Source organism: Gadus macrocephalus, chromosome 2 (genome assembly GCF_031168955.1).
Source record: "Gadus macrocephalus chromosome 2, ASM3116895v1".
Lineage (NCBI taxonomy): Eukaryota > Metazoa > Chordata > Actinopteri > Gadiformes > Gadidae > Gadus > Gadus macrocephalus.
Window position 1 is genome coordinate 7,383,742 of NC_082383.1, and position 27,923 is coordinate 7,411,664.

The window sequence follows — 27,923 nt, forward strand, 5'->3', positions numbered from 1 at the left end:
TTCTCCACTACCTCATCCACTGCCCCCTCCACAGCCTCCTCCACTGTCTCCTCCACTACCTCCTCCACTGTCTTCTGAATTTAGTTGATATAATAATTGAAACGTGATATATTCAATGCGACTTCATGCAAGATATGTTCGCTTGCTCAAAACCCCCAGCCAATTAGATCGTAACCAGCAGGGCTCCGGCTTAAATTCGCAGTGTTTCAGCGTACCCTCGCTACTACGAAGTCACTTTGCGCGCTCTGCTTGGGCGCGGTCAGATTTCAAAGAGCACTGCATGGTTCGAACGAGGCGCGCATCGTATGATTATATAGGCTAACGGATATATTCTCGGAAAAGTTTTTGTAATTGCGAAATAGCGCGTACTTTGAGTGAGGAATAGGAGTTATGGCGTGAGAGCGCGTGAAGAGGGTAGTTTGTGTGAGTCTCTCTCACGTTCATCTCACGGGAATGTAATATAATTGATTTTTTATTAGGTTGATTTCATATCGAATATGCTACGTAATATTTAAAATGAATAATATTTAAAAAGTATTTTATTAGCCAGTGTTTCAACTGCTTCAACATGTGATTTATTTTCACTGTGAAGCTCACATTAAAGACCAAGGCCGATGGGGCTTTGACTTACTGGAGTTTCCCAGTGGCGGTTTTAAAAATGAATAAGATCGATTTCCATTGAGGCTGTTCTAGCACAGAAAAACACCGATGTGGTGTATTCACCCTGGCTAACAAGCAACGTGGAACAAAGGAAGGTGCCCAGGTGTTCACAGGCCTATATATTTTAAAACAGACAAACAAAACACAAGACCTCTTCATTTGGTATCGATTTAAAAAAATCTTTGGAAACAAAAGTCAATCCAAATGATACAAACATTTCACAACCTTTACAAAATATAGTCCTGCAGTTAAATAAACCCTGCAGCTTGCTTCATAAAAGATATGGTCTTTAAAGAAGACTGGTTGTGGGACTAACTTAGTTCATGGCCTAATGCACCAGTCACAGTGTGTTCTTTGTTCAAGGGGTTTGATAAGAAAAATAATTACAACACTGTTACCTGGGTGACTTCATGCAGGAAACCTGCATTGTTAAACAATCACATTATTCATGTGATGAAAACCGAGGAGACTAACCCAAGAGTTTTAAACTCGATTAATTATTACTGCTATATTTTCAATAATTTGCTGCTTCTTTCTCTCATATCAACTTTTACATGCATATTTAGTAAAGTCATATACAAATTATTATGAGGAATAAGGCTTGCAAACATGCATAAAGTACACAATGTTTGGCCTATTTATCCTTTGCATGCTCCTTAAATTTGATGTTCAACTTATTCAATAGCTTTTTTTACACACTGCATTTTCCCTCTCAAATGATCATCACTCTTATAATGTGTTATTCCTTCTGTAATTTCCGTTGAATTTGGTCTCAAAAAGCATTAGTTGAATTGTCATTTGTTTGTTTTAAGAGTGTTCCTCTCCTAATCCTCCAAGACCACTTATAACTAAATATCCCCCTGAAAGTCTCTTTGCAAGTATGCAATTCTGTCCGTGTTCATTTTTATATGACTACTCTCAAAGACACAAATAAAGATAGTTGAGAATTATAGGTCTAATAAAATAAAAACAATTTGTGTCACAATTGAGGCAAACATGAAACAGCAGTCTATTAATTCTATATAAGTCCTTGCTGGCTATTCTTCTTGAGTAGAAAATGGGTCATTGTGAACAGGGTGATGCTTGTTGTGACCTATGGCTACAGCAGGACAAGCTAGTGTGAAATCTATTTGAGAGGTGAGCAGCTGATGAAGCTACACCACAAAGGCAATATCAACTCTCCCCCTTTTTCCTCCATCTATTCCTTTCACTCCATTATCTTCTCTTCTCTTAGCATTCCTCTGTTTAGAGACTGGAGTCCATATCCACACACACACAAACACATACACACACACACACACACTCACACACACACACACACACACACACACACACACACACACACACACACACACACACACACACACACACACACACACACACACACACACACACACACATGCACAGACACAAACTCATATCGAAGTTGCGTGGGAATCGGAACTAAACAATTCAGACTCATCAAAGGATGGTTAGTGAAAATACTTTGCTCAGCCTATGTTTAAGTTTATAAAATCTTGTCAACAGTCTTGACAACAGGCACAAGCGGCATAAGCAGTGGGATATTTAATATTTTGCATGAATCAATAAAATATTATGAAAAGTATAACCCCCCCCTCCCCCCATCTCTGTTGTGTCTGTTACCATAGCTACGATTCTGCGGGCAACCATCTGGTTTCTGTCTCCTCCAATGAGGAAGCAGGTCTGAAGCTGTAATACAAAGTAAATATGTTCATGTTTCATACTAGGAAGATTTGGGAACAGGTCAACAATATGGGGAGAATTATATGAGAAGACACAAGGAACTGTGGGTAACGCGGGACCTCTACAAGTGATGGCGGTCGCCAGGGATTTTATCCCCAGACCCGCACAGCAGGTGAGCATCTGCCATTTTGAGACTCAACTATTCTTATTGTTCCCCTGAAGTGCATGGCAGTGGCAACCATCAAGATATGGATTTGTGTTTCCTCTATGAACTTCAAGTGAGCTCCCCACACTAACTTCAATGGTGTGAGATGAAGGGAAAACATTCAGATGAAACTTATTTATTTTAATATATAAATATCTATATCTATAAATATATAGATATATATCGATACATTTATCTTGTTTTTATTAGAGCATATTGGCATCAAAGAAAAAACAATCATTCCAACAAGAGTTCTGATTGCATATCAACGCAGCATTCACTGTAAGGATTGGACAATGAAGTTAATCTTTGCAGCGTTTAAGTGAATTGTTTCATATATTTCTGTCAAAATGTATGGTGTAACAATCTTAATCGAGGGAAGTATTCCATATCCCACTATACAGACCAGGAGATGATGTGAAAACAGCCAAATTTGTTTATCGCAGCACTGACATCTGTAAAAAAAGAAAAGAAAATCGACTGATAAAAATGTGCACTGAAATTACGGAATCAGCCCAAAACTGAGCGATCCATTAGCTTGTCGATATGGTTGTTGAAGATCGGTTGAGGAAACGAGACCCGCTTTATCCCCCCCCTCCCTCCCCCCATAACAAATAGAGAAAGGACCGAAACAGTCAGACAGTCCTTAGTGAAGAACCAGTGATAGGTGGGCTTGTGATTAAAGATGGCGGCAGATCATATACTGCAGGCTACGAAGGAATATGTAATCACAATTCATAGGCGCGCTGTCGGAACACTGTATTTCCCCACAACAAAGACAGCCAGGACAGAGCGACACACCAAGGTAAATACTGAGTCCGGAATGATTAGGTTCTTTATAGCAGCAGGTCATTCAATCATTTGATATATGATTACAACTCAGTGGTCGTATTGTTTGTTCTCATTTTCTCCCCTTTGTTGTCAAACTGTGTTTTAATTTCACTTCCATATTGTTTGAGTTGCCTCATCCTCTTTAGGCAAAGATAACAATATCAAAAGTTTTGAGGGATTTGATAGCCCAGATCAAGCTAATAAACATCAATAAAGATATGCTCAGAAAAAGATCTGAGTGGATGCACGACTCATTTCTGTGGAAGGGTTTGTTCGGAGCTAGGCACAGCGAGACAAAAGCTTGTCATTGGTCTAATGTCACTACAACATTGGTATCCTATGTTTTAAATGCTTATGACAACATAATGCCATGAAATGTAGAATGCCTAATAATTAAGCTCAATGTTTGCGGCAAACTTAAATCCTTTGTGCAATATTCCAATCATGGGCTTGTTTGCTGTAGTCAGTCAGGACAAAGGACATCAGCAGGACTAAAGCATATACTTTTTGACATGTCTTTTGATATGTCTGTTTCATGCAAGTGAAAGCAGAGAAAAACACAGAACTCTGAGTCGAACACGACAGCCCGTTTTGCTCTGCAGATGTTTTTAGAAAACAACAGCTATCTTATGTTATGTTATCTCAGCTTTGGAGTTGTCTTCACTTTGTTGCACGTTTTATTTTTACTTTCGAACTGAGGAAAATAGAACTATATAGAACTTCTGTTCAAATAGAACTAATAGGATTTGCTTCATCAGAATGTGCCCACCGAGGCTAAGCCTATTTTGGCCCAGGCCCTCAAAGGGGTAAGCCCGCATTGACAGATGGAACAAAAGAATGCAAAGAAACTAAACATTTATTTCTCAACGAAAATCTTGTCAGACATTAATCTGATCGATGCTGTACTTTAATTGAACGGGCTTCATAAACTCCAGAAAATATAATGATCAACAAACCATTATTGTTGTTGTTATTCCCAAAAGAAATGTAATGGAGGACTACATTACTTTGCATTTAGCAATTTAGTACACGGTCCATATCTGCCCATGCCCATTCAAATTGGTCGGGGTACATTTGAACCACCTTGTCTTGGGGAGACAGGAAGCAGAATGAAAAAGCAGGGGGGGAGGGGATTTGTAAGTCTTGCCTATCTGTGATCCTAGCATCGACCCTGTAAATGAGTGGTCAGTGTGCAGTCTCACCTACATCCTGTTTCTCCCAACGACCTCAGAAGCCCACCACTGCGCCAGTTACGACTAAACAGCTGGAAGCTTGGACATGCTGAGCTGGTATTGTCGGATGGCCCAGTCCAAGCTTCCCCTCGCTGATAAAAATGTACTTTTGACATGTTCAAAAATAATGCTCTTCAGGGTTGATGCATGGGCCTGTAGCACCCATGGAGGGTCAGCACTATGTCTTTCCCAAAAGCTCCTCCTGTCTTTTGTCCATCAGACTGAGGAGGCTAGAAAAAAAAGGGAAATTATGAGGATAAAGTTAGTAACCATGGGAGATTAATGATGGTTATTCCAGAACTTGTTAGTATTTTAGGTGTTTAATTCTGTACTGCATTGTCTTAATAATATATTTATAATGAAGGTACAATACAAATTATACCAATGGGTCCACTATTAATATAATATGATTGTAATAAAAACATAGTATAGAGCATACAGTTGCATTATGTTAGATATAATATGCATTGCTTTAGGCCTATGCCTAAATAAAATATACCCACAAATGCTGATCAATGAGTGATCTGTGGTGTAATTTCAGTGTACGTTGTGTAATTAAATGTGCATCATTTGTCGTTTTTGCACATTTAAAATACAGCACTGCTGAGAGTGGATTTCAATGGTTTTCTTGTTAAAAATGCAAGAAGCCTACATTAATAATTTATTATAGAAACCACTGGTAATGTAATCACCCAAAAAACATTTTGTCGTGATCAATCATCAAGCCATGGGAAATAACTTTACCATTATCATCAACATCACCATCATTGTCATTACGATAATTTCTATTCACATATCAGGTGTACCCACATTGCAAAAATGTTATGTAAGCTATATAATTCGATGCATAAAAGGTTAGGTCAGTTATGGCAGGAAACTTTTGGAAATGCAAAGTTCTACATGCCATCAATGGAAAGTTATTCAGCAACGAATATTAAGGTTGCAGGATTATTACAATAAAAGTTCACTCTCAACACTCAATAAACTGCTCAAGGCATGTTCTTAAAATGAAACTGCAACCTACTTTGCTTTCGAGAAAATGATATACAATTTATATTTTAGGTCTTACTATGCTAGTGTTGAATTTAAATTCCTCAAGTCAGACTGCAATGCTCAACCACATCATTGAATTGACTAACGTTAGTCCTAATACAGGTGATCTCATGAAAGATAGAGAGAATAAATTGAATCGTCTGACATCTAAAGTTAGCCACGGGTTAAAGGTTAGCCTATTCTTCTGAAAATGTTACTATAAAGATAGTTGACGGTAAAAAGGGATTCAAACTGAACAAACAGCCATGATGTGTTTTGCATTTTGTTTCAAGACTGCTTTGGTTTATAGGCCTATAGATATTTTTATATAATTATTTGCAATCATTCATAATTTGCGTTGAATCAAATTACTAAGGCCTAAAACTCCTTATGAAGCTCAACTGCAATTTATTTTTCAGGAGCAAATGGATGAAAAATATAAGTTTCTTTCAGCAATATTTACCCTGGTCGCCTAACCACTGGATGTGAGAGAGAATGTCAACCTGTCGAGGTGCTCTAAAAAGACCCACCAATGGAACCACGTGGGGACGGATGTCCTGGTGGAGGAGGCGCGTGCCCGGAGTCCAGTGGCCCTCTCAAGGTGGGGCTGGTTGTTATTGTGTAGTAATCGTTGTTGACTCGTATGGTCTGCATGTTGTGGCGAACAGTAATGTCATTTCTTGCTTGTTTGTTTGTTTGTCTGATTTGGAACATATGTGTATGGTACTGGAAAGAAACACATGTTTACTGGTGCATATTTAACCTACCCCACGTTTCGGGAGAAAACATTCTTTATGTCAGCGTAGATTTGTTTGAATTGTTGCATACGTCTTCCTTTTTGTAGACATATCAATACATTTCGGTCTAGTTGTTTACCCCCTGATAAATGATCATATCTATCTATAATCACCTTGAGCAGTGAGCAGGTGGGGGTGTCTGTCGACATGTCCTCAGTTATAACAAAACTAAATGGGCATCTTATTTTTGAACCGTCGTGTAATTCACCCCGTGACCACGCGGGGCGCTGTGGATCATGTGTTTTGTAGCCGCTGCCTGCTACAGAGAGACAGTTAGAGACAGCGATGGAAAGGCGAAGGGAGAACTGTGTCTTTGTTATTTTGAAACTCTTGCCATTCTTACATATGACATTATTTGTGGGGACTTGTGCATGTTCAAATTCCAGATGCGCGTTACAGCGACACGAAGATTTACACAGGTGAAGTATAGATTACTTCTTTTTTTCAGATCAGAGATTATGATTGCCGTAGCCTGAGCTTGTGTGTGTGTGTGTGTGTGTGTGTGTGTGTGTGTGTGTGTGTGTGTGTGTGTGTGTGTGTGTGTGTGTGTGTGTGTGTGTGTGTGTGTGTGTGTGTGTGTGTGTGTGTGTGTGTGTGTGTGCCATCGCTGTGCTGTACATGTAGCACTAAATCAATTCCCGAAATCGAGTGGCATCCCTCCACCTCTGCGTCTTCTAACTGTTTCGAAATCGTCTACGGGCACAATTCTTAGTGTATTCAAACCCCGTATCGGATACACAATGCGGCTATTAACGAATACATTGCCTCGCAAAGTTGTGCACTTGTCGGTCGGCTGCAGAAGGGCCCGGCTATGTCTGTACAGAGTTTGTTTCTATTACCCCTCCCCCACCCACTGGTGTTGTACTCTGTTCTAGAGGCCAAGATATGAATGAGATGTGAGGCACACTTCAAAGGAGCAGAGGGGTGTAGCTAGTACAGTACTCGTACAAAGCGAACCGATACCGCCGAACATCAAGTCCTTCAGTCGATCACGGGGTGATAACGGGTTTATAGCATCACACTGTATTATAAGCCGGTTGCAATTTAGAAATGCATGATTGTATTGTCACGTGTGGTTCAGGTGAAGACTCCTCCGGCGCATTTATTGAGATGGTCAACAATGAGACTGATTGCATGCGTCATAGTTGTATCTTATGATGTGTAATGTATATGTAATGCAGGGATAATTTCCTTAACTCTCCGTGTGATACTTTGAAACCCGCCACGCCGAATCGCCGTAGCCAAATTACAGCGGATACCGGCGTTTTGGGAAAAACAAATCTGATGCAACGTAAACTCCCTAGCCTGTCCCTGTTTGACACAGACTGTGCACCTACCACGAATGTTATAGTATTGAAAATTGGGATTAAATAGCCTAATGTAGCCGGTTATGCAGTCAGAATCATAACTCAAATATCAAAGGTGCATTTGCGGCTCTCTATTACTTATTTTCACACGTATACTTACATGTTTCACAGTTGTGATGTATACTCCCATAACAGTCATGATGCAGTGTGACCGTTATATGAATGGGAAGTCTTAGTATTTAAGAATCTGAATACATTTAAGGCTGGTTAAGAAGGAGCAACATTTTATTGATGTCTTGTCAACATCAACATAACCAAATATTGCTTGTGGACAATTCTAAGTAACGGCAATAACCATCACTTTTTATTTTCCGTGAGTTATGGTTCTCAATAATAGGTCTATTGATAATGAAAACCTATATTCGGGCAAAAAACACTTTTAGGGCAAAGAAATATACTGTATTTGTTACCATAGCTTTAAGTTGTATTTATTTTATGGGAAAGTTAGTTATGTTCACTATCACATGCCTAGTATTTGCAAGATTCGTACCAAACCTTACCTCATTGCGTTCTCTCCCTGTAGGAGAATACATACTGCGGAGGCATAAGCCGAGCTCTGCATCTGGTCGTCTGGTGGTGTGGTCGCCACGCAGACGTGGTGCATGGACGCCGCGGTCGTCGCCATGCGGGGCGTACGCGACAAGGGGGCCTACCGGGCCGTCCCGGGGGGCGGCTTCACCGAGGACGCCCCCCGGCCCCCGGTCCCGGGAGAGGAAGGTGAGCTGGCGTTCGGCGAAGGAGGCCCGACGGCGGCGGCGTCGCACGCCAACGCCAACCCCCTCCTCCTCCTCCTCCCCTGCGCCTCTAAGAGCGAGTCGTCCGTGGCCACGCCGCGGCGCCCCGACCTGGACCTGGGCTACGAGCCGGAGGGCAGCTGCGCCTCCCCGACGCCGCCCTACGTCAAGTGGGCCGAGTCCCTCCACTCCCTGCTGGACGACCAGGAGGGCATCCACCTGTTCGCCCGCTTCCTCAAGCAGGAGGGCTGCGCCGACCTGCTGGACTTCTGGTTCGCGTGCAGCGGCTTCCGCAAGCTGGAGGCCAGCGGCGGCACCAACCAGGAGAAGAAGCTGAAGCTGGCCAAGGCCATATACAGGAAGTACGTGCTGGACGGCAACGGCATCGTGTCGCGGCGCATCAAGCCGCCCACCAAGTGCTTCGTCCGGGACTGCGTGGCCAAGCTCCACGTGGACCCGGCCATGTTCGAACAGGCCCAGGCCGAGATCCAGGCCACCATGGAGGAGAACGCCTACCCGCTGTTCCTCAAGTCTGACCTTTATCTGGAGTACGCGCGGACGACGGGCGAAGGCGGCGGCGCTGGCGGCGGCGGAGGCGAGAGCCCGAGAACCGCCGGCGCTGACCTGAGCTCCATCCCGGGGAACGCGGCGTCGGGGCACTACCTGCCGACGCTGGCTGAGGACGAGGAGTGGCGGGCCGAGCGGGAGTCGTCCAGGAGGAGTCGGGACGGCGGCGAGCCCGCGGCGGCGTGCATCCAGGTCACCCAGAGGCTGCTGGCGGAGACGGCGTCGCAGCGCGTGGCCAACAGCTCGAGGTTCCAGGACATTCGGGAGTACAGGTGACCCCCACCATCACCTTCATTCCCCTCTCCTATTGTTCTGAGTCCTATTGCTCCCTCTCCTAAGGCCTGGATCTATTTTTCTACGTTATTTTAACAAGAGCTTTTTTATTTGTGCCTGTGTAATTCATTCTGTGGACTTCTGGGATTATTTCCAGGTTAGTTTGATCAAATTCTGTAAAATACCATAGGTTATCTACCTTGCATGACATACCTTTATTCAATGACTCCAATAAGAGCAAAATAATGCCAAGAGCACTCAGTAATTCAAGAGCGTGCCTTGTACTTTATGTGTTATTGGTTCTAGAGACTGTAATCGATAGAAAGAAAAACAATTCAAATTCATGCCATAAATACGATTGGCTCTAGCCACTGTTATTGATTAAAAAAAGGATTCATATTCACACCATGTACTCTGTTCTTCCCTGCGCAAGGAATTGAGCAGGTCTATTTCTGTCAGCTGTGATCTAGATAGGATTTCCGCTCGCTGATAAAAGAGTGTTAGATGTGTGTGTGAGATTGCGGTGTGTTTATTTCATAATTCATTTGGGACTTACACCTCAGCTGTTCTGAGGATCTGAGCTTCTCTGACAGGCTGGAGAGGTTCAGGCTGGATCAGGACTATATAGTCTTTCTTGGATCTCGGGCGGATGCGATCCGTCATCCACACATTTTGTTGTTTGTTGGTTAGTTTGCAATGTTTTGTTCTTGTACTTTCATAAATGTGCTTCATATAAACTTCTTGTTAGGTGTTCCAATAACGCTGTCAGAACAAACGCATAGTAATAAGAAGAATAACAATGATACTAACAATTAGTTCAACTACTTGTTCTGGACTTTGCTGCATCAGTACCTCTGGGCATAGGCTCCATTAAGTCTAAATTAAGCATTGATTTGTAAAGAGAGCCTCTGAGTCTTTCCCAGCTCTGGTCTGTCTGTCGTTGCATTGGTTTTTCTGGATGGCTCCATAAAAAAAAAAAAAACAACCTTTCCGGTCAAGTGCTGCATCTTAGATCTGTGAAGAGCTCCACCGCAGGTGCTCCTCTCACGCGTTCAATCCGGTTATCTGGGAGACTGATAGTGCTCAGTGAATACCCTTCAGACCAGCCTCTGCCACTCCGCTCCCTGTGCGACGCTCGTGCTGCTGAATCCATAAGCATCCTGGGCCAAGCGGGTGTCTCGTGAGCACTACCTTCTCTTTGAGATGAATAACTCTGTTTACTTTGGGGATACACGGGGAAAAGAAAACGATGAAAACGATAGAAAAACTTGAATTCCTCATGTTTGTTTTTTGTGATATTACATCAATATGGTCAATATTTGTAGGCAGGATCATGTTTGATGATGTGGTAATTGTCGGGATTGATTTTATCAATTGATTTTGTCCGAGATTGTATGTAAAGAAACAACAAAATGGAGAGGCATTATTTAATATCAGCTTTCTGGAAAACTGTAGCCAAAATAAGGGGCATGAGATGCCAATTCTCAGTTACTTTACTTTCCATAATGTCTGTTAATGCTGCTGATGGGTCTCAGCGTAGGTCAATCCAATGTGTCCGGCAGCGTGTTCACCGTCAGACATTCTCTGTGTTGCTGTTGCATTTCTCTATGCTACTATTGTATTTGGATAGTGACTGATTTATTGTCAGAAAATGAAGGCACATGGCTGCAAGTGCAACTAGAGGTCATTTTCTGCCACACATTTCCAACAATGGATTCAAAATGGTCAAGGTTGGGTCATCGATTTGAAGCAGTTAAGTTAACTCAAGCTTGCACACTGTAGCCTTTCACTTCGGTGTCTATAGACTGAAACCAATGCACCCATGGCTGCTCTTTTCCAGGTTTCTCCAGTTTTTCTCAGGATTAATTTGGTCTGTAGAGCATAACAATGAGAAGTTTCACTGTCTACTGCAGTGCAAAAGTAAGACCTACAGGCTTAAATTACATGCTGCAAGTTTAAGTTTAAGATTAAGTTAGATTTAAGCGGTTGTTGTGGAGACGGTCAGGGCACTGGGAAAAGCAACACGTTAAGTCAATAAGAGTCAATCAGTGAATCGACCCTCTTGTAAACCAGCTGTCGGGTACTCAATTACAATTAATTGGCCCATAATTGATTATCTATCACACATTGACTCCTCTTCAACCTCCGTAGGTTTGGACACTGATCTTTTGCTTTACAGAAACATTTACAATAGGCTTAGCTCTAGCTATACTTTAACCACATGTACTCCCAATAACTGAAAAAATCTAACAATCAGCTGTCTGAATTCATTCTCATAGCTGCCTACATTCTTGAAAAGTTACAAAACGCATCGGGCGGAATTACGACAATGTCAACACCAACCGTGTTATGAAACCTAACAACCAAGTGTAAATCTGCCTCTAATGTTTTTGTTTACTGTTTGTGGTTCTCCTCCAGATGCGCAGCATGGCCAGAGCCCGCCTTGCCGTACTACGTCAACAGCGGCTACGCCATGGCCCCCGCCGCCAGCGCCAACGACAGCGAGCAGCAGAGCATGTCCAGCGACGCAGACACCATTTCCCTCACCGATAGCAGTCTGTGAGTGTTCTCCTCACACACACGCGTGCGCCCACTTACAGGTGCTATACAGAGGTTAATGGCATCCATCGCTGCTCGCTCCTCAACCTTTTATTCCCCCCCCCTCAGAGGAGTTTTACAAAGCTGTAAGCGAGAATTCATGTCGCGGAAAATGAGCGGAGGCGCCATCAGAGTGTCTATCTCCTCCCGTTCTCCTCTGCCGCGTCGCGCTTTGAAACACTGAACCCATTAGTGGCGGTTAGCAATTGTCTTCTGTTGCTAGTTATGGGCCATTATATTGTAGCAACTCCTGACTCCTCAACAGGAGATTCTGACACTAGAACGGGAACACTCAACGCTCCGATTATCATGAATGCTGTTGTTACGGTTTCAATATCCAACGGTTCCTCCTTTATAGATTGAACCTGAAGGATCTTGGGTTCTATGTATTCATTCATAGCAATGAAAATGCTCTGAACTAGTGATTGAATGTATGTTACTCGCACCTCCATTGCAATTACTGGCAATGTTTATTTCCAACGCACGTCTCACGGAAAATGACATTTTTTCTTCCTCTTGTTGTTTGTTTGTTTGTTTATTTGTTGCTGTTTTTTATTCCAGAGACGGGGTTCCACCCTACCGAAACCGCAAGCAGCATCGGCGCGAGATGCACGAGAGCGCCAAAGCAAACGGGAGAGTGCCTTTACCTCATATTCCAGTGAGTTATTTCGGAGGTTCAATCCCTTTCCCTCTCTCTAAACCTCACCCGCCCAACCCTCACTCACACACACACACACGCACGCACGCACGCACGCACGCACGCACGCACGCACGCACGCACGCACGCACGCACGCACGCACGCACGCACGCACGCACGCACGCACGCACGCGCGCGCGCGCACGTCTCTCATTCTGCACCACCATCACCACCGCCGCCACCGTTGAAGAGCATGCTCATAGGTGTAAGCTCTTGCGTGAAGCAGCGGAGCTGTGATGGATGTAAGAATAGCTGCTGCTGTTGGCGTAAGAGAGGGCTGTCAGGAGTGTTACCTCTGTTAAGCTGTGTGTACCCAGCGCACTTGGAAGTGGGGACTCAGTAGCTCTGCTGTTCCGCTCCAAATTTTCTTATTTTATCCTGTTCAATTTTTTTTTATCCTTTTCTTATAATTTTCCTTTTTCCTCTTCTTCTTCCCTCGTCCCCCCGGTAAGGGAACAGTAGCTTTAATTAGTCCCGGGAGTGAACCGCTTTTTCTTCTACCCGATTAGGATGCGCACCGCATCGACTGCCTATCGGAGAGCACGCGTCCCTCGCATGACCCCAGCGCTTCCTTTGGATCTGAATAAAAACCACCTCAATACCGATCACATCTAATGAGTTTGATCCGCTGGGTTTGAAAATGCATGTAATCGACAATCGGTGGTTATGATATTTCTGGTTTATAATTCATGATTTATTATCATCCGGTTTCCGTTGGGTTTGGAAGGTTTGTAACTCTTGGTATGTTATTACTATTCACAAATCAGTACAATAACCGATCAAATATCTCAGTAGGCACATGCATCACGACACAGAGGCGAATTTGAATAAGAACAATGTACAAACAGAGCATCGACCCATTCTTGGACATTTTCAGTCGTCGGCGAGGTCATTCCATGAGACGCAGGCCACTGGCCAATCTCCATCGCTTGCAGAGGTTGCGTCCCAGGGTGCAAAGGGCGACCCAGTCGCGTGGCTTGTCGTGCATTGAGCGACCGCCTCCACAAGCAGAATAAGACTGCAGGTTCAACCTTAAGAAGGTTAAACCTGGCAGATGAGCCCGACATGGCGCCCACACACCCACCCAGGGGGCTGACCTCAGTGAGAGGGATGAAGTGGCCTCCTCGCCTTGCATATGAACCGTGAACGGTTAGCCGACCGCTCAGCAAAGGTCAACCGTTGTTTATTCTTGACTGATGAAAGCAGATTTCTGGATCACACTCAAGAACGACCGGCACTTTAGCTTGGTAATAGACCCACGCGATGGGACTAAGTAGGATGAAGTAGCTATGTGCTATGCAGCTGTATGAAGTCATTAGTCAGAGGAGGTGGGATATATTTGTCACAAATTGTGCATTGTGCATATCACAATGTGTGATATATTACTAACAGATAACAGAATTACCATTACTATTGCAAAAAAGGTGTTTCATACCTTCTGGCGGATGTGCGTGGGTAGGGGCCTAGCTCTGGGTGCTACACACTGCTACTGGATGGGGTGTCACACACACACACACACACACACACACACACACACACACACACACACACACACACACACACACACACCCTCACGATGTCGAAGGCTTTGGGGTGGCCTCGAAATTGCGCTGCAAAAACGAAACGAACCGTTGCCATCCTTAACCGTGCCATCGGTCCGACAACAAGCCGACGGCGTGTCGTTTGGCTCCCCCCCTGCAGCGCACACATCGGATACCAAAGGACATCCACGTGGAGCCGGGCCGGTTTGCGGCGGACCTCATCAGCAGGCTGGAGGCGGTGCAGCGGGAGCGGGAGGCCCAGGAGCGCCTGGAGGAGCGGCTCAGGAGAGTGCGGCTGGTAAGGAGCGGGCGCCGCTTCATTTCCCCAGAGGCTCTCGGCCCGTCTCCGAGAAATCAGAGCGCTCTCACTCGACTTCTAGCTGCTGGTATTTTGAGTGAATGTTTGAGTGTGTGTGTGTGTGTGTGTGTGTGTGTGTGCGTTTGTGTGTGTGCGCGTGTGTGTGCGTGTGCGCGTGTGCGTGTGCGCGTGCGTGTGTGTGTGTCAGGGAGCCGACCACTCAATGCGATGTGGTGGTGCAGTCTTGTTTTTTCTGCTCTGCAGGAAATCTGATGGATAACAGTAGCCAATGTTGTAGAAATCTGGGTTCATGTGCGTTTCCTTACACTGCATGGGGGCCCAGTGGGAATGCCTTGGTGATGTCATGATGCATTATTGATGAACCGCAAACTGTTGGACTCCAAACAAGTGTCTACCCTGAGATGACGGGGGGGGGGGAAAGGCTGAATTGGTTAAAGCAGCTCCCAGCAAGCACTAGAAAATAGTGGACCCGGCCGGAACTTTTGTTTTCTTTTGGATCGGCCAGCCATTCTGCAATGTATACAAGGTAGACGGATGGACCTACAACGACATGCAGTGCATCCAAATATACTGCATGTCAGTGCAGCGATCTGATCTTTTCATTTGAAGGTTGTGTTGCACCACTACTGTACGAGAATTGGAGCCAATCCAGCGTTCTCCCAGAACTACAATCCAATCATTCTCAAGGACTCGGGGTCACTTAACCACAGTTAAAAACCAGTGCGTGTCCTGATTATAAGTTTTCCTCTCATGCTGCAAACAACTCACTCAGCAATTACCACAGGGACCCAAATGTATTACAATGAAATAACGAATAACACACAAAAAAAACACAATGAACCCTTTGGCTATGAAGTCCTTCATCGTTGTGTTTTAGTTCTGCCAACGAGTGCTTCATCTCTGGAATTAGACCCTCTCTCTCAGTGTTTTGTTAGCCTAATGTACTCCACTGCCTTTTTGATCTCGATTGGACCGCCATTAAATGTTTTTTGTGTGTTTTGAACCAAAATGGAAATGTGCCTCAGTAGTCAACCCCAAAGCAAAGATTTTCAGAGCCGTTGGCATCCAGCCTCAGATACAACATTGCTACAACTACAGGCAAAAGAAAATCGAACAAAAGTTGTCGTTTACATATCTTAGAAACGGATCAAGTACATGAACTTTGCTGAGATTCTCTTTTTCCTTCAAATCAATGATTTTCCTTTTTGGCCGAGTGGCTCGTGTGCATCCGGCACAATCATTAGTAAACTCATATCTGGTGGTTTGCCAGCAGCCCTTGTCTAAATTTAATCAAATTTTGGTTAAAAAAATTGAATTAAGCATGAAATGTGAATGTGTAACTCAAAACCCACTTATTCTTCAGTCCCTGTTATCTTGACGTCTCCAACAAGAAGTTAAACAGATGGATATAGCAGAATGGCAATCGTTTAAGGAGTGCAGAATGATTTAAAGTCCTACACTATCGTGTTGGTTTCACGTGGACTTTGGTAAATGTGCCATTCTGTCGGGACAATCATAATATTTATATTGAAATCTCTTCAGATCGTCTATCATATTCCCAAGAAGCAGGCAGCGCGACTCTTTGTCATAACCCTTCTTGCTTGTTTTTAACCACCTGTTAGTTCCACTCTCCCAAACACTGGCCTCGTGCAGATGTGATTCATTTTTCAGTGTCGGTGTTAACAGGCAGTATTATTAATAATTACGGGTGAATGAATTTCAATATTGGCCCTGATGTGCCGTATTGCAACGGGGAAGTGGGGGCCCTGTTTATCATCCTCTCCTCACATCCTCTGGGTGCATGAGTAAAAATAAAACTCACATCTTATTAATTAAAATAGTTTCACCTCCAAATTCCCAAACAACCAATTGCGGATGGCACGAACAGGCCTAAAATAAGTAGAAAAAGGGGTTTATAATTACTTCTGTGGTCATGAGTTAAAAAAAAGTAATTTTAATTTTCTATAGCAAAGTCTTTCAGAAAAACGTTGTTATAAAGGTTTCATAATTATTTGTTTTGACAAATATCCAAATATTTTTCAGTTCATAAAGAAAGACTCTTTCGTTGTTATTTGTATTATCGTCTAGGAGGACGACGACCTCGAAAGCCACGCCGCACCACCGGCCAATCACAGGCCCGGGGCAGGAGCCCACTGCCAGCAGCCACCACCACCGCACGGCCACGCCCACTACGCCCTCCTGCTGGGCGACGCCCATGAGGAGAACCCCGAGAGCATCCTGGACGACCACGTGCAGCGGGTCATGCGGACCCCCGGGGGCCAGACCCCCGGCACGGGGCGCCACTCCCCCGTCCAGTCCCGCTCGCCGGACGGCCTCTCCTCCGCTGGGAGACACGCCCCCAAGGGGGACGGCGGCGTGGACCTCTACGCCTCCAAGAGCCGCAACTACGCCGACGGCATGAGCACCGTCTCCGTGGACCCCGGGGGCCACAGGTGGGCCGCGAGCGTCACTCTCCTTTAGGTTCATGGATGGATGGGAGGATGGATGGGAGGATGGATGGATGGATGGATGGATGGGAGGATGGATGGATGGATGGATGGATGGATGGATGGACGGACGGACGGACGGACGGATGCGATGGGGACCCATCCATCCATCTGTCCATCTGATGGATGGACAGATGGATGGATGGACGGATGGATGGATGGATTGTCAAAGACAGACAAAGGGACGGATAGATAGAAAGATAGACTGATAGACAGACAGACAGACAGACAGAGAGAGTGATAGACAGTTAGATAGACAGACGGACAGACAGACAGAGAGATATAGATAGATGGTTAGATAGATTGATAGATAGACAGTTAGATAGACAGACAGACGGATTGACACAGTCAAATAGATATATAGTTAGATAGAAAGATAGATACAGTTAAATCGAGGCAAATAGATAGATACATAATGTAGATTGACAGACAGGCAGCACTCCCAGTACGAGATCAATACTGGGAGAGAAATGGAATTTTTAACACGCATTCCTTGTTCTAAATGCACCAAAAAGAAAGATTTGATATAACGCGCATTAAAAGATGATATAAACATGAGACGATACCAATGAATCGTATCGATGGATAGATGTTCTTCCCCCATCAACATGTTCTTAAGTGAGTTTCTTTTGGTCACTTGTTTTAGCACGAAAGGCTCAGCGGCGTTGTGCAAGCGGGCGTTGAAGAAGGCAGAGGACGTCCCACTGGGACCCCCGGAGGAGCTGGAGCGGAACCACAAGATCCTGCTGTGGATGATGGAGGGAGAGAAGGAGTCAGGCCGGCACAAGAGGAGCCCCTACGGGTGAGTGACAGCCGCAGAGAGAGAGAGAGAGAGAGAGAGAGAGAGAGAGAGAGAGAGAGAGAGAGAGAGAGAGAGAGAGAGAGAGAGAGAGAGAGAGAGAGAGAGAGAGAGAGAGAGAGAGAGAGAGAGAGGGAGGGAGGGGGAGGGAGGGAGGGAGGGAGGGAGGGAGGGAGGGAGGGAGAGAGAGATGGCATGAGTTTGTTAGTGAGTGAGAGACAGAGAAAGTCGGTTAGAGAGTGAGTTTGTCAGTGAGTAAGAGAGACAGAGACAGACAAGGATAGATTGTGAGACCCAGAGAAGATTTAGTGAGTTTGTGAGTGAGAGTCATTGGCACAGAGACAGAGAGAGTGGTTTTGAATAGGAGTGACCTGTATCTGTGTATCCTGAGGGAAGGTGGTTATAATGGTGAACCCACAGAGAGCTAGAGAAGAGAGAATGATGGGGTTTCTTATTTTGGAAGTGTTATTTTTGTCGTCTTTCTATTTTCCCTGAAAAGCCCAATAAACCAAAGGCACACAACAAATGCACGATAAACTAATATTTGCCAGCATGCGAGCGAAAAATATATAAATACATAATTTGAATCTTGAGTGGTGAGGTTTCTGCTGTTTTCCATTAAGTGTGAACGCACACACACACACACACACACACACACACACACACACACACACTTACTGCAGGAAGGACAAACAAACGACGTTGTGTTCCCAGAAGCGCCGCAGGGAACAACAACAACAACGGCGGCGGCACCGGCGCGGCCGTCGGCAGCGCGCGGCCGTCCCACCCCTTCATCCAGGACCCCACCATGCCCCCCAACCTGGCGCCCAACCCCCTGACCCAGCTGGAGGAGGTGCGCCGGCGGCTCGAGGAGGAGAGCGTCAGGGGCGGAGCCACGGCCGCCGCCCAGCCCAAGCAGAGGTGAGGAGGGCGGGGAGACCCCGGTGGGACTGGTCTCACCGGTGGTCACTCCATTCTTGTTTTCCATTCAATGGTTAAATTGCTTCGACGCAGTCGTGAACCTGTTTTGGTTCTGCGTCGGGTTTTAGCGAGCGGACCAATCACAGCCCTTGCTGCTGGGTCGCCTCGACACACAGTTAACATTTTTGGGAGGCGCAGGTCAGGCCCTTGCGGTGGACGCAAGGAGGGTCCGCAAGGACGTAATGGGTCCGTAAACCCCCTTGCGTTGGGTCGATGTGGAACCATAACTAAGCTTTGAGAGCTAAGTGGTTGCTAGATAAGGTGATGAGCTGTTTGTCAATACTGTAATACCGGCGTCTCTTTGGCTCCGTTCACACTGCAAACTGGAGTGCTCAATTAAGATTTATTGCTTGGAAATGTTTTTTTCTGTTTGGCTGTTTGCGTTATATTTTAAATGTGGCCAATATCAGAGGCTGGTGGTAACTGCTCACAGTCCGAACCGACGATAACAAAGACGTACGGCTCTTTGTGGAGCAGCGATGGCTACAACTTCTGTACTGAAGCGTGTGTGTGTGGGCGCAGAGACGAGAGCACTGGGATCATTGTGTGGAAGGCTTCACTAGAGCAGCAACTTCAGGATGTCAAGGGCTACTTTAAACAACATCAGTACTGTGAAGGACTACTACTACTGTCTGTTCCCCTCCCATCGCAGCTGTGCTCCAATTTCGTTTTTCGTTTTACACCTACCAGTGCAGTGAAATAAAGTTGCATGAATTCTGATATGACTGTTCAGGCATTGACAGGTTGGATTGCTAAAAATCTGACCTGGTTCTTAACCTTTGGACCACAAATGAAGGTTTCCCAAATAAGAATTGAAAATATCAGATCCCCAGTGATTTGTGCTGTACACATTTTTTTGAAAGAAATGTAATCTTTGTCACATATGATGAAACCACCTTTGGGTTCGGGACACTTTTGGGTTGCAGTGTGAACAATGCCAGTGCGGAGTAAGACCATTCTCCCTTGGATTATATACCGAGCCACTCTCCCATTGGTCGGGTCCTGCTGTCAGTCACATACTGTTCATCCTCGTGTCGGAGGCGGGATCAAAGCAGCGTGAGGCGTGTTGGGCGCGGGGCTGCCGGTGGGGTTAGACGGGGGCTGTGTCTAACCAGCGGGGTCTGCGGTCCCCCCCAGGTATGTGATGGAGGTGATCCAGAGGGGCCGAACGGCCATCAGGCCGGCCCTGTTCCCGCCGCTGGACGAGGTGCCCGCTGTCTCTGACTGCAGTCTCTCCGAGCCTGAGTACGTCCCCTTCCTCGCCTCCTCCCCTGTACCCCACCCCCGATCCACCGCCCACCCTGGTTCCTTACGTCATTGGTCACCTAGGACGCCCCCGTCATAGCCGTCATGACCACCGCCCATGAGATCACATGATCAATCCGTTTGGCATGGATCACATGACCACCCCTGTGTCATGGATCGCATGACCCATACCCCCCCAAACCCTGTGTCATAGATCACATGACCCCAACCCCCACCCTGTGTCATAGATCACATGACCCCCACCCCCCACCCTGTGTCATAGATCACACGACCCCCAACCCCCACCCCGTGTCGTAGATCACATGAACCCTGCCCCCAACCCGATGTCATAGATCACATGACCACCCCCAAATATCATTGGTCACATGACCCCCCCCCCCCCATGCCGTAGTTCATAGCTCCCACCTCTCTCAGCCGCCTGCTCTGTCTTTAGCTTGACCTTGTGGTTTGTCCAAAGACACTGAAGGTAATCCTTGATGGGTGATCCCAGCAGCTCATTCACTCGACGGTAGTTGGGGCTGCGTCATGTGCTAGTGGTTTGATTACTTTTCTTATGACTTTCGGTAATGTGTGGACCCTACACACAATTGAAAGCAATTTCCTAAAAGCCGTTCCCTGTAATGCAATATGTATGCACTCTACGCTTATTCAGGAGAACCCTGTTCCTGCTGAATATAAATGAAGATGTTGATGAAGCAGGATGCATTTCCCATGTGGAAGGGAAGAGGCTGCAGTGGTAAAAATAATTAACAATGATGTTCTTTTTTTTTTCTGAACTATATCATATTGATGTTTTATATACAGTATATATTATATTATAACAGTGAAGAGAGACGTGGGAGTTGGACAAAGGGCAGGAGAGAGGCCTTGAAGGATCACTGGTCAGAATATAACCCGGGTCGCTTCAAGGCGTATCGCCCACATGGTTTTAATGCACTAGCGGGTGGAGATAAAAATGTGGATATTTCAACATTAATTGATGAAGATGTCTGACCTGCTCACTGTCGTCACCGCGTCGTCTCGTGTGGGTTACACTGGACTGTTCCCTCTGAACGGGAGATGGGCTCGTGGTAAACACATCACGATGTGCCCCGTGTTTACTGAATAACCACTGCATTGCATTCAAGCAGAAGCCATTAAGGCGCATGTTTGTAGATAATTATGTACTCAACTGGACTCACTGTGTTATTAGATGGCGGTAACAGATAGATAGATAGATAGATAGATAGATAAATACTTTAATAATCCCAGAGGGAAATTATTTTTGTCACGAACTCCAGATATACATACACAAATAAATAAATAAATAAATATTAAGAATAAAATATAATATAAAATATAACATATATATATCCATATCCATATCCATATATATCCATATACATACAACATAAATACACATACATACACAAAAGATAAAAGATACAACCTAAGAAAAACAAATAACAAATTTAAGGACAATATAAATATATATACAACACCATATATACATACATATATATATACATATACACACATACATACATATATACATACACATATATATATATATATACATACACATACACATACATACATAAAAGACAGCACTGTACAAAAAGAATTGTACAGTATTGTGCAAAAGGTGCAAGAATTATAGTCCTTGTTTGAGGTCAGAGATTACAGAGAGGGACGGTGTCTGACATTCTAAGGGAGGCGTTGTAAATTTTAATGGCCACAGGCAGGAAAGATTTCCTGTGGCGCTCTGTGGTGCATCTGGGTGAGAGGAATCTCCTGCTGAAGGTGCTCCTCTGCAGGGCCAGTGTGTCGTAGAGAGGGTGTGAGACATTGTCCAAGATGGACTGAAGCCTGGACAGCATCCTCCTCTCTGCCACGGTCGTCAGGGTGTCCAGTTCCTCCCCCACAACATCACCGGCCCTCCTAATCAGTCTTTCAAGTCTGTTGGTGTCTGCAACCCTCATCCCACTGCCCCAGCATGTGACAGCGAAGAAGATTGCACTGGCTACAACAGACTCATAAAACATCCTCAGCATCGTCCGGCAGATGTTAAAGGACCTCAGCCTCCTGAGGCAAAAGAGTCGGCTTTGGCCTTTTTTGTAGACAGCCTCTGCGTTTCTAGTCCAGTCCAACTTGTTATTAAAGTACACCCCCAGGTACTTGTATTCCTCAACAGTGTCCACTGGGACCCCCTGTATGGAAACAGGGGTCACAGCTGCTGTTTTCTCCCTCCTCAGATCCACAATGAGCTCCTTCGTCTTTGTCACGTTGAGTTGCAGGTGATTCAGCTCACTCCAAGTGACAAAGTTGTCCACAACAGTCCTGTATTCACGGTCATCCCCCTTTTCAATGCAGCCAACTATTGCTGAGTCATCAGAAAACTTCTGAAGGTGGCAGGACTCAGTGCAATAGTTAAAGTCTGAGGTGAAAAGGGTGAAGAGGAAGGGAGAGAGGACAGTCCCCTGTCAGAGGCACATAGCAGGGTTTGAGGTGAACCAGGTTATGATCTGACCTGCCCAGAGGGGGGAGAGAAGAGGAGATGTATGCATCCTTAATGTTAGCATACATCAGGTCCAGGGTCCTCTCCTCTCTGGTAGGACAGCTCACATATTGCTTGAAGTTCGTTCTGCTTGCACAATGGCACTAGAAAGCCTTTTAATTGTCGTGCACAAATTAACAAATTTGATCTAAGTGTATCCACTGCAGTAGTTTTGCAACACTGTTGTTATCAGTTACATTTTTGCACCAAAGAAATGTGTCAAACAACCAAAACAACTGGACTGATTTGAATCAAACAACAAAGCCTGCCATAGCTTGCCACACTAAGCCTATGCATTGAGCTATCACGGAATGTCAAAATACACAGTTTGAGTGACCTTTCAATCCCATTAGCACCGACTGTACTGTGTGAAGCAAACAGCGGCATCGGGTTCAATCTAGAGGCAGTCTATCAGATGTTATCGTTAATTGTTCCCAGGTCCTCGGGGGGCTTCCTGTCATCTGTGGGTCGGGCTATGGGGAAATTATATGTTGGGAAATAAATATTCGGTTAGACACGCATAATGCATTTCAATAACGGATGCTTCAGTCATGCATGCGGCTTCGGTTGTAGCCGTTATCGCTTTCTGTGGGTGGTCGTCAGTGATGCTTTCCCCGATATTGTGTTTTATTGTCCTGTTTTATGCTCGTAATAACACAGATGCTCTGTTACTTACTGTGCCGTGACTCAGAGAGGGAGAGAGACAGACGAAGACCGAGAGAGAGATGGAGAGATGGAGGAGAAGAGAGGAGTGAAGAGAGAGGGAGGGAGAGAGAGAGAGAGAGAGAGAGAGAGAGGAAGAGAGAGAGGCCTGTCTGATAATAATAATAGTGCTCCCTACATTGAAACAAGCTCTGTGACGTGTCATATTGCAGCTGGATGCATACATCTATTTATAGTGTCTATTGTATCAACCCATCTATCCATCTATCTTATCTATACTTCTCTATCTGTCTTATAGGCAGATAAATATCGCCACACTTTTATCCCATGTTTTACGGTATTTGTCGTACTTTCTTCCAGACACAAAGCGGCGAGGAGGCAGCCGAGCGAGAACACCACGGTGGCCTACTACTTCTGTGGAGAACCCATCCCCTACCGGACGTCCGTGAAGGGCCGGGTGGTCACCCTGGGTCAGTTCAAGGAGCTGCTCACCAAGAGAGGCAGCTACAGGTACAAACTGCAGAGTATGTGTGTGTGTCTTATGCCTCGTTTCCACCGAGTCGTGGGTTACGGTTCTATGCGGTACAGTGCGGCGCGGTAGCTTATATCAGCGAAAAGTTGGGCAGGGTCCCAAAATAAGCGTGCTGAGCCGTACCTATTTTTCGGCCATCGGGCTTAAACCCCGCCCTACCATAAGGGTACTGCCGGCGGTGGAAACGCAAGCCGGATTTAGCGTAAACCGAGCTGTCCCGCTCCGAGCCGCACCGACCGTACTGTACCGAACCGTACTGTACCGAACCGTACCTCGGTGGAAACAAGGCATTCATCTCTTATTTCTGAGAGTGCCCGTATCCGGGCCCCACCCCTCCCCCCAAGAGCAATAACGTGAGAAAGCAAATCCCTAAAACCATACGATACTCCACTTTTACTCCATCATAACCAGTGTTGGCTAAATTCAACGCCAACCCAAAACAGACTTATAAGCATGCAAAACCTGTGCTTTATTATGTATTTATCACCATATTTTTCAGGTCAAAATATCTACACAAACCATGTATCATAAGAACTCTAATTATGGCATATGAAGGATGATAAATTTGCGATGCTTAGACTTGATATCGTTCAATTATATTAGCCCTGACCTTTCAATAGAGGGGCCAAATTAAAAAATTGAACAATCGGCCCTCGACATATCCACCGGTTTTTTTTTTCCATCAAATTTATATTTTCATTTTTGTGTTGGTTTGCCTGTGTTAAATTGTTTTTATTTGGAGACTCAGATTAAACCTACCTCTACCAAAACCTCTCTATCTTCGCTCTACTTAACTTTATTAAGATCAGATCTTGACCCAGGTGTCACAGGTACAGGGCGACCAACTGATAATGCACTCTAAAACATGACATTTATTTCTGGCAAAATCTTCAGACAAATTAAGTCTTCAATTCGTGCTGTGTTTTAGCTTATCACACTCTGACCCAGTAGCATCCACGTTGTTGAGAGTATCAGTTTCTTTGATTAATGTGAACATTTAAAATGCAAATTACATGTGTGACGTGATTGCTAAAATATGTGATGCTAAAATCTCATTCAAATTCAGAAACACAGTGACATAAATGATTATGTACTCCACAAAGACGCAAATCGAAATAAACTGAGATAACTTTCTTTCCTTTTTTTTCTCCAGGTTTTATTTCAAGAAGTTAAGCGACGAGTTTGATTGCGGAGTGGTTTTCGAGGAAGTGCGTGAAGATCACGCCGTTTTGCCCATCTTCGAAGAGAAGATTATCGGTAAAGTTGAAAAGATCGACTGAGTCCGAATCAAGACGTACAGTGTACGTTTCTGATGGAGCGAGCGAGAAGTTGGATGGGAGAGAGAAAGTGTTTTTTAAAGTGAGAGGTGCAGGAAAGTGGGAATGGGACAGATAAGATAAGAACAAGCTGCTAGTGGTTCGTCGGGGCTACTAGTGGGATTGAATCAAGGGGTCCTTAATGCTGAGTGCAGCAGCAAGTGGTACAAGAGGAAAGACTTTGGGCTGAATTAAAAAATCAAGGTATTCTCGATATTGCATAGAGAGATGTAGCATCATATTGATATGCTAGTGGAGCAGAGGACGAAAAACTGCTACTAAGGCTACATATTTTTATATGGTCAACTGGAAGGTATCCTTTCTAAAGTAAACGCACTTGTAATTTTTCTTTTTATATGTATTGGTACCAGATCTGTACAGTGTCTGTTTTAAAAAAAGAAGGAATAACAAAGTTTTATATATTTAAGTATTTAAGAAGAAAGCTGTAATTTTCAGTGATTTGGAAGCATGGGGTACAGTGCCTGTAGAACAAATACAGGGTCTCCAACATTGCTGATTGAACATGCCTTGCAACAGCCAGCTCTTATGGATTTGCTCTTAAAATGCATTTAACATTCAGAGCACCCACCGAGTGATATTTCATTAGGCTACACTTTCAGTGTTTGTTAACCTGACCCCCCGGGCCAAGTAAAAATTTGCACTGTATTTGCAAAAATCAATCTTCCGAATGAACCGGGACCACCGTAGTCTCTATCTTTCTCTATTCAAGCCATTTAAAGGCTTTTCCTTTTTTTGTCGGTGACATGTATAAGCACATCCATCAGATCTATTTTGGCATGCACTTTGATAGATTTTTTTACCTGCAACACCTACCGTAGAATGTAATCTAGCCGGAAAAAAAGCTGTCGTTTCTAAAACTGTTGACGGAAAATTACAAGCGAATGTATACATTTGTATAAATGTCCTTTGTATTTTGGCAGTAAAAAAAAAGCCTGATTAGAATTTGTTTTATGTTTCATCACCTACATTAGTTCAACATTGTAAGGGTTTAGCTCATAAGAGCCCATAAAGAAGTACCGTACAATCAGACATGATAAGGCCTTTTCCCTGAATTAAAACATAGGATTTCTCATTGCAATAAAGTAATACATTTTGGTGGACAGGTCTAGATTACTAATGACTGATGAGAGGTGGTGAGAGGAAATGCGGGGGTTTGGTTATTTTCAATGTAGTATTATTTGGTTGCATGCAAGAAAAGCCAGCCTTGATTTGAAAAAGAATGGGGGCACTTTGATGCCCTGAATATGCCTGCGGTTTTTAGGAGTCCGTTGAGGGAGATTCACGAGTGTTATGCATTATCGTTGTCAATATCTTTATCATTGTTGCTCGCTGGCAAGAACATTCAAGGGATTTCGATGTAATACTTGCATTCTCATCATTTTTACCGTGAACGATGGTTTATGATGTCATAGAGCCTAGGAGTCACTATAGGAAGCGTTTAAAAAATATATTTTAAAAATAATATCACATTTCATAAAAGCACATAGTGCAGCATTGAAATACCATTAATGTACACAATCCTTTTTTATGGGGTTGCTCCAAATAGACGTAGTATTTGCTTGAATCCATATGTGATCTATGTATTTTTTTTGTCATACAGTAAATATTATGTGTTGAAGAACCTATGTACATGTTGGTCATCCTCTGGCATTATAAGCTTGGTTATGTTGTTTGTTCATACGTCTAGGGGAAATCCTAGGTTATTGCACACTATGGCAGACAAAAACAGAATCCCAAAGGGCCACAATTTCATTCAAGTATTTTTCACATCTGTTCTACAGAAACCTAGCCAGCGGTAACTTAAGGCATCGTGTTTTCATGCCATGGCATTTCAGAGCAGAGGACCTTAAATCCAAGTGCTGTATTGTTTCATGTTTTTTCGCAAGATGTCTAACGTAAGGGGTATCTCCTTCCTTAGGGGATTGTTTGTTTTGAATATTTATTACACATTTTTAACCGGAATATTTTTACACATACGGTGTGTTATGTCTCATAAAGCGATCATGATGATCATCCTCGGTGCACACAACTAAATGTATTGTTGAATTAATCTTCTTGTTTGTGTTCTTTGTGTTCCAGAGGGTTTGAGAATTTAATGAGCAACTGTGAAAGCTTCCCTCCATTTTAAGCCCCCTCCTTTCTAAAAAAGCAATGTTATGTATATAATTAACATCAGTGCCTTCATTTTGATCTTTATGGTGTCTATGTGATTTTTTCAACCAGGAAATAGCTTTATATTTTTATTTTGACATTGGTCACACTGCAGTTTTCTATGTATATATGTATCATTTTCAAATGTCATAAGCCACCAGCCCAATAAAACACATTCACTACCCTGTAAAGGCTTCCTTTCTCATGTGTTCTGCTTCTCATTCAAGACACGTTTCTAAAAAAGCCAAAGAATTAAGGTGAATTCCATTAAGGAGCAGGTATAAGAGTTACCGTGCTCAAGAATACCTATACTGTATTGAAAAAAAGTAAATCTTAGTAAGATGAATCATATTTTAAATCAAGGCAATATCTATAATATATGCCGTTTTTTTGACGGACAAGATATTTCTACTTACCAGGCAGTTTTAATGTTAGAGCATTTTTCTTGTTTCAAGCTTTTTCTTCCTTAATTATCTTATTAAGATATCATAACATGTTACTGAGATTTTGGGTTGCACACTGGCATTTGTATTGATATTCCCTTCACTTGGTTACAGAACATATTGTGATCAATAATGAAGGGCTTATTATGA

At 44.2% G+C, this 27,923-nt stretch overlaps 1 protein-coding gene across 6 annotated transcripts; it reads left to right on the forward strand.

Annotated features, from left to right (window-relative positions):
• Positions 1–2,194: 2,194 nt before the first annotated feature.
• On the forward strand, positions 2,195–27,521 carry axin1 (axin 1). Of its 6 annotated transcripts, none has more exons than XM_060038359.1 (13): positions 2,195–2,536; positions 6,084–6,265; positions 6,848–6,880; positions 8,352–9,401; positions 11,821–11,961; positions 12,562–12,658; positions 14,400–14,537; positions 16,647–17,011; positions 17,712–17,867; positions 18,579–18,785; positions 19,983–20,090; positions 23,671–23,820; positions 24,996–27,521. In XM_060038359.1, the coding sequence occupies exons 4-13, from the start codon at positions 8,431–8,433 to the stop codon at positions 25,120–25,122; spliced, it is 2,460 nt and encodes an 819-aa protein (XP_059894342.1). In that variant the 5' UTR covers positions 2,195–2,536; positions 6,084–6,265; positions 6,848–6,880; positions 8,352–8,430; the 3' UTR covers positions 25,123–27,521. The 6 variants fall into 6 exon arrangements, with proteins under 6 accessions (XP_059894342.1, XP_059894352.1, XP_059894360.1 ...); XM_060038369.1 differs by having other exon boundaries at positions 6,118–6,265; XM_060038377.1 differs by lacking the exon at positions 2,195–2,536 and adding an exon at positions 3,234–3,374 and having other exon boundaries at positions 6,118–6,265.
• The last annotated feature ends 402 nt before the right edge of the window (positions 27,522–27,923 follow it).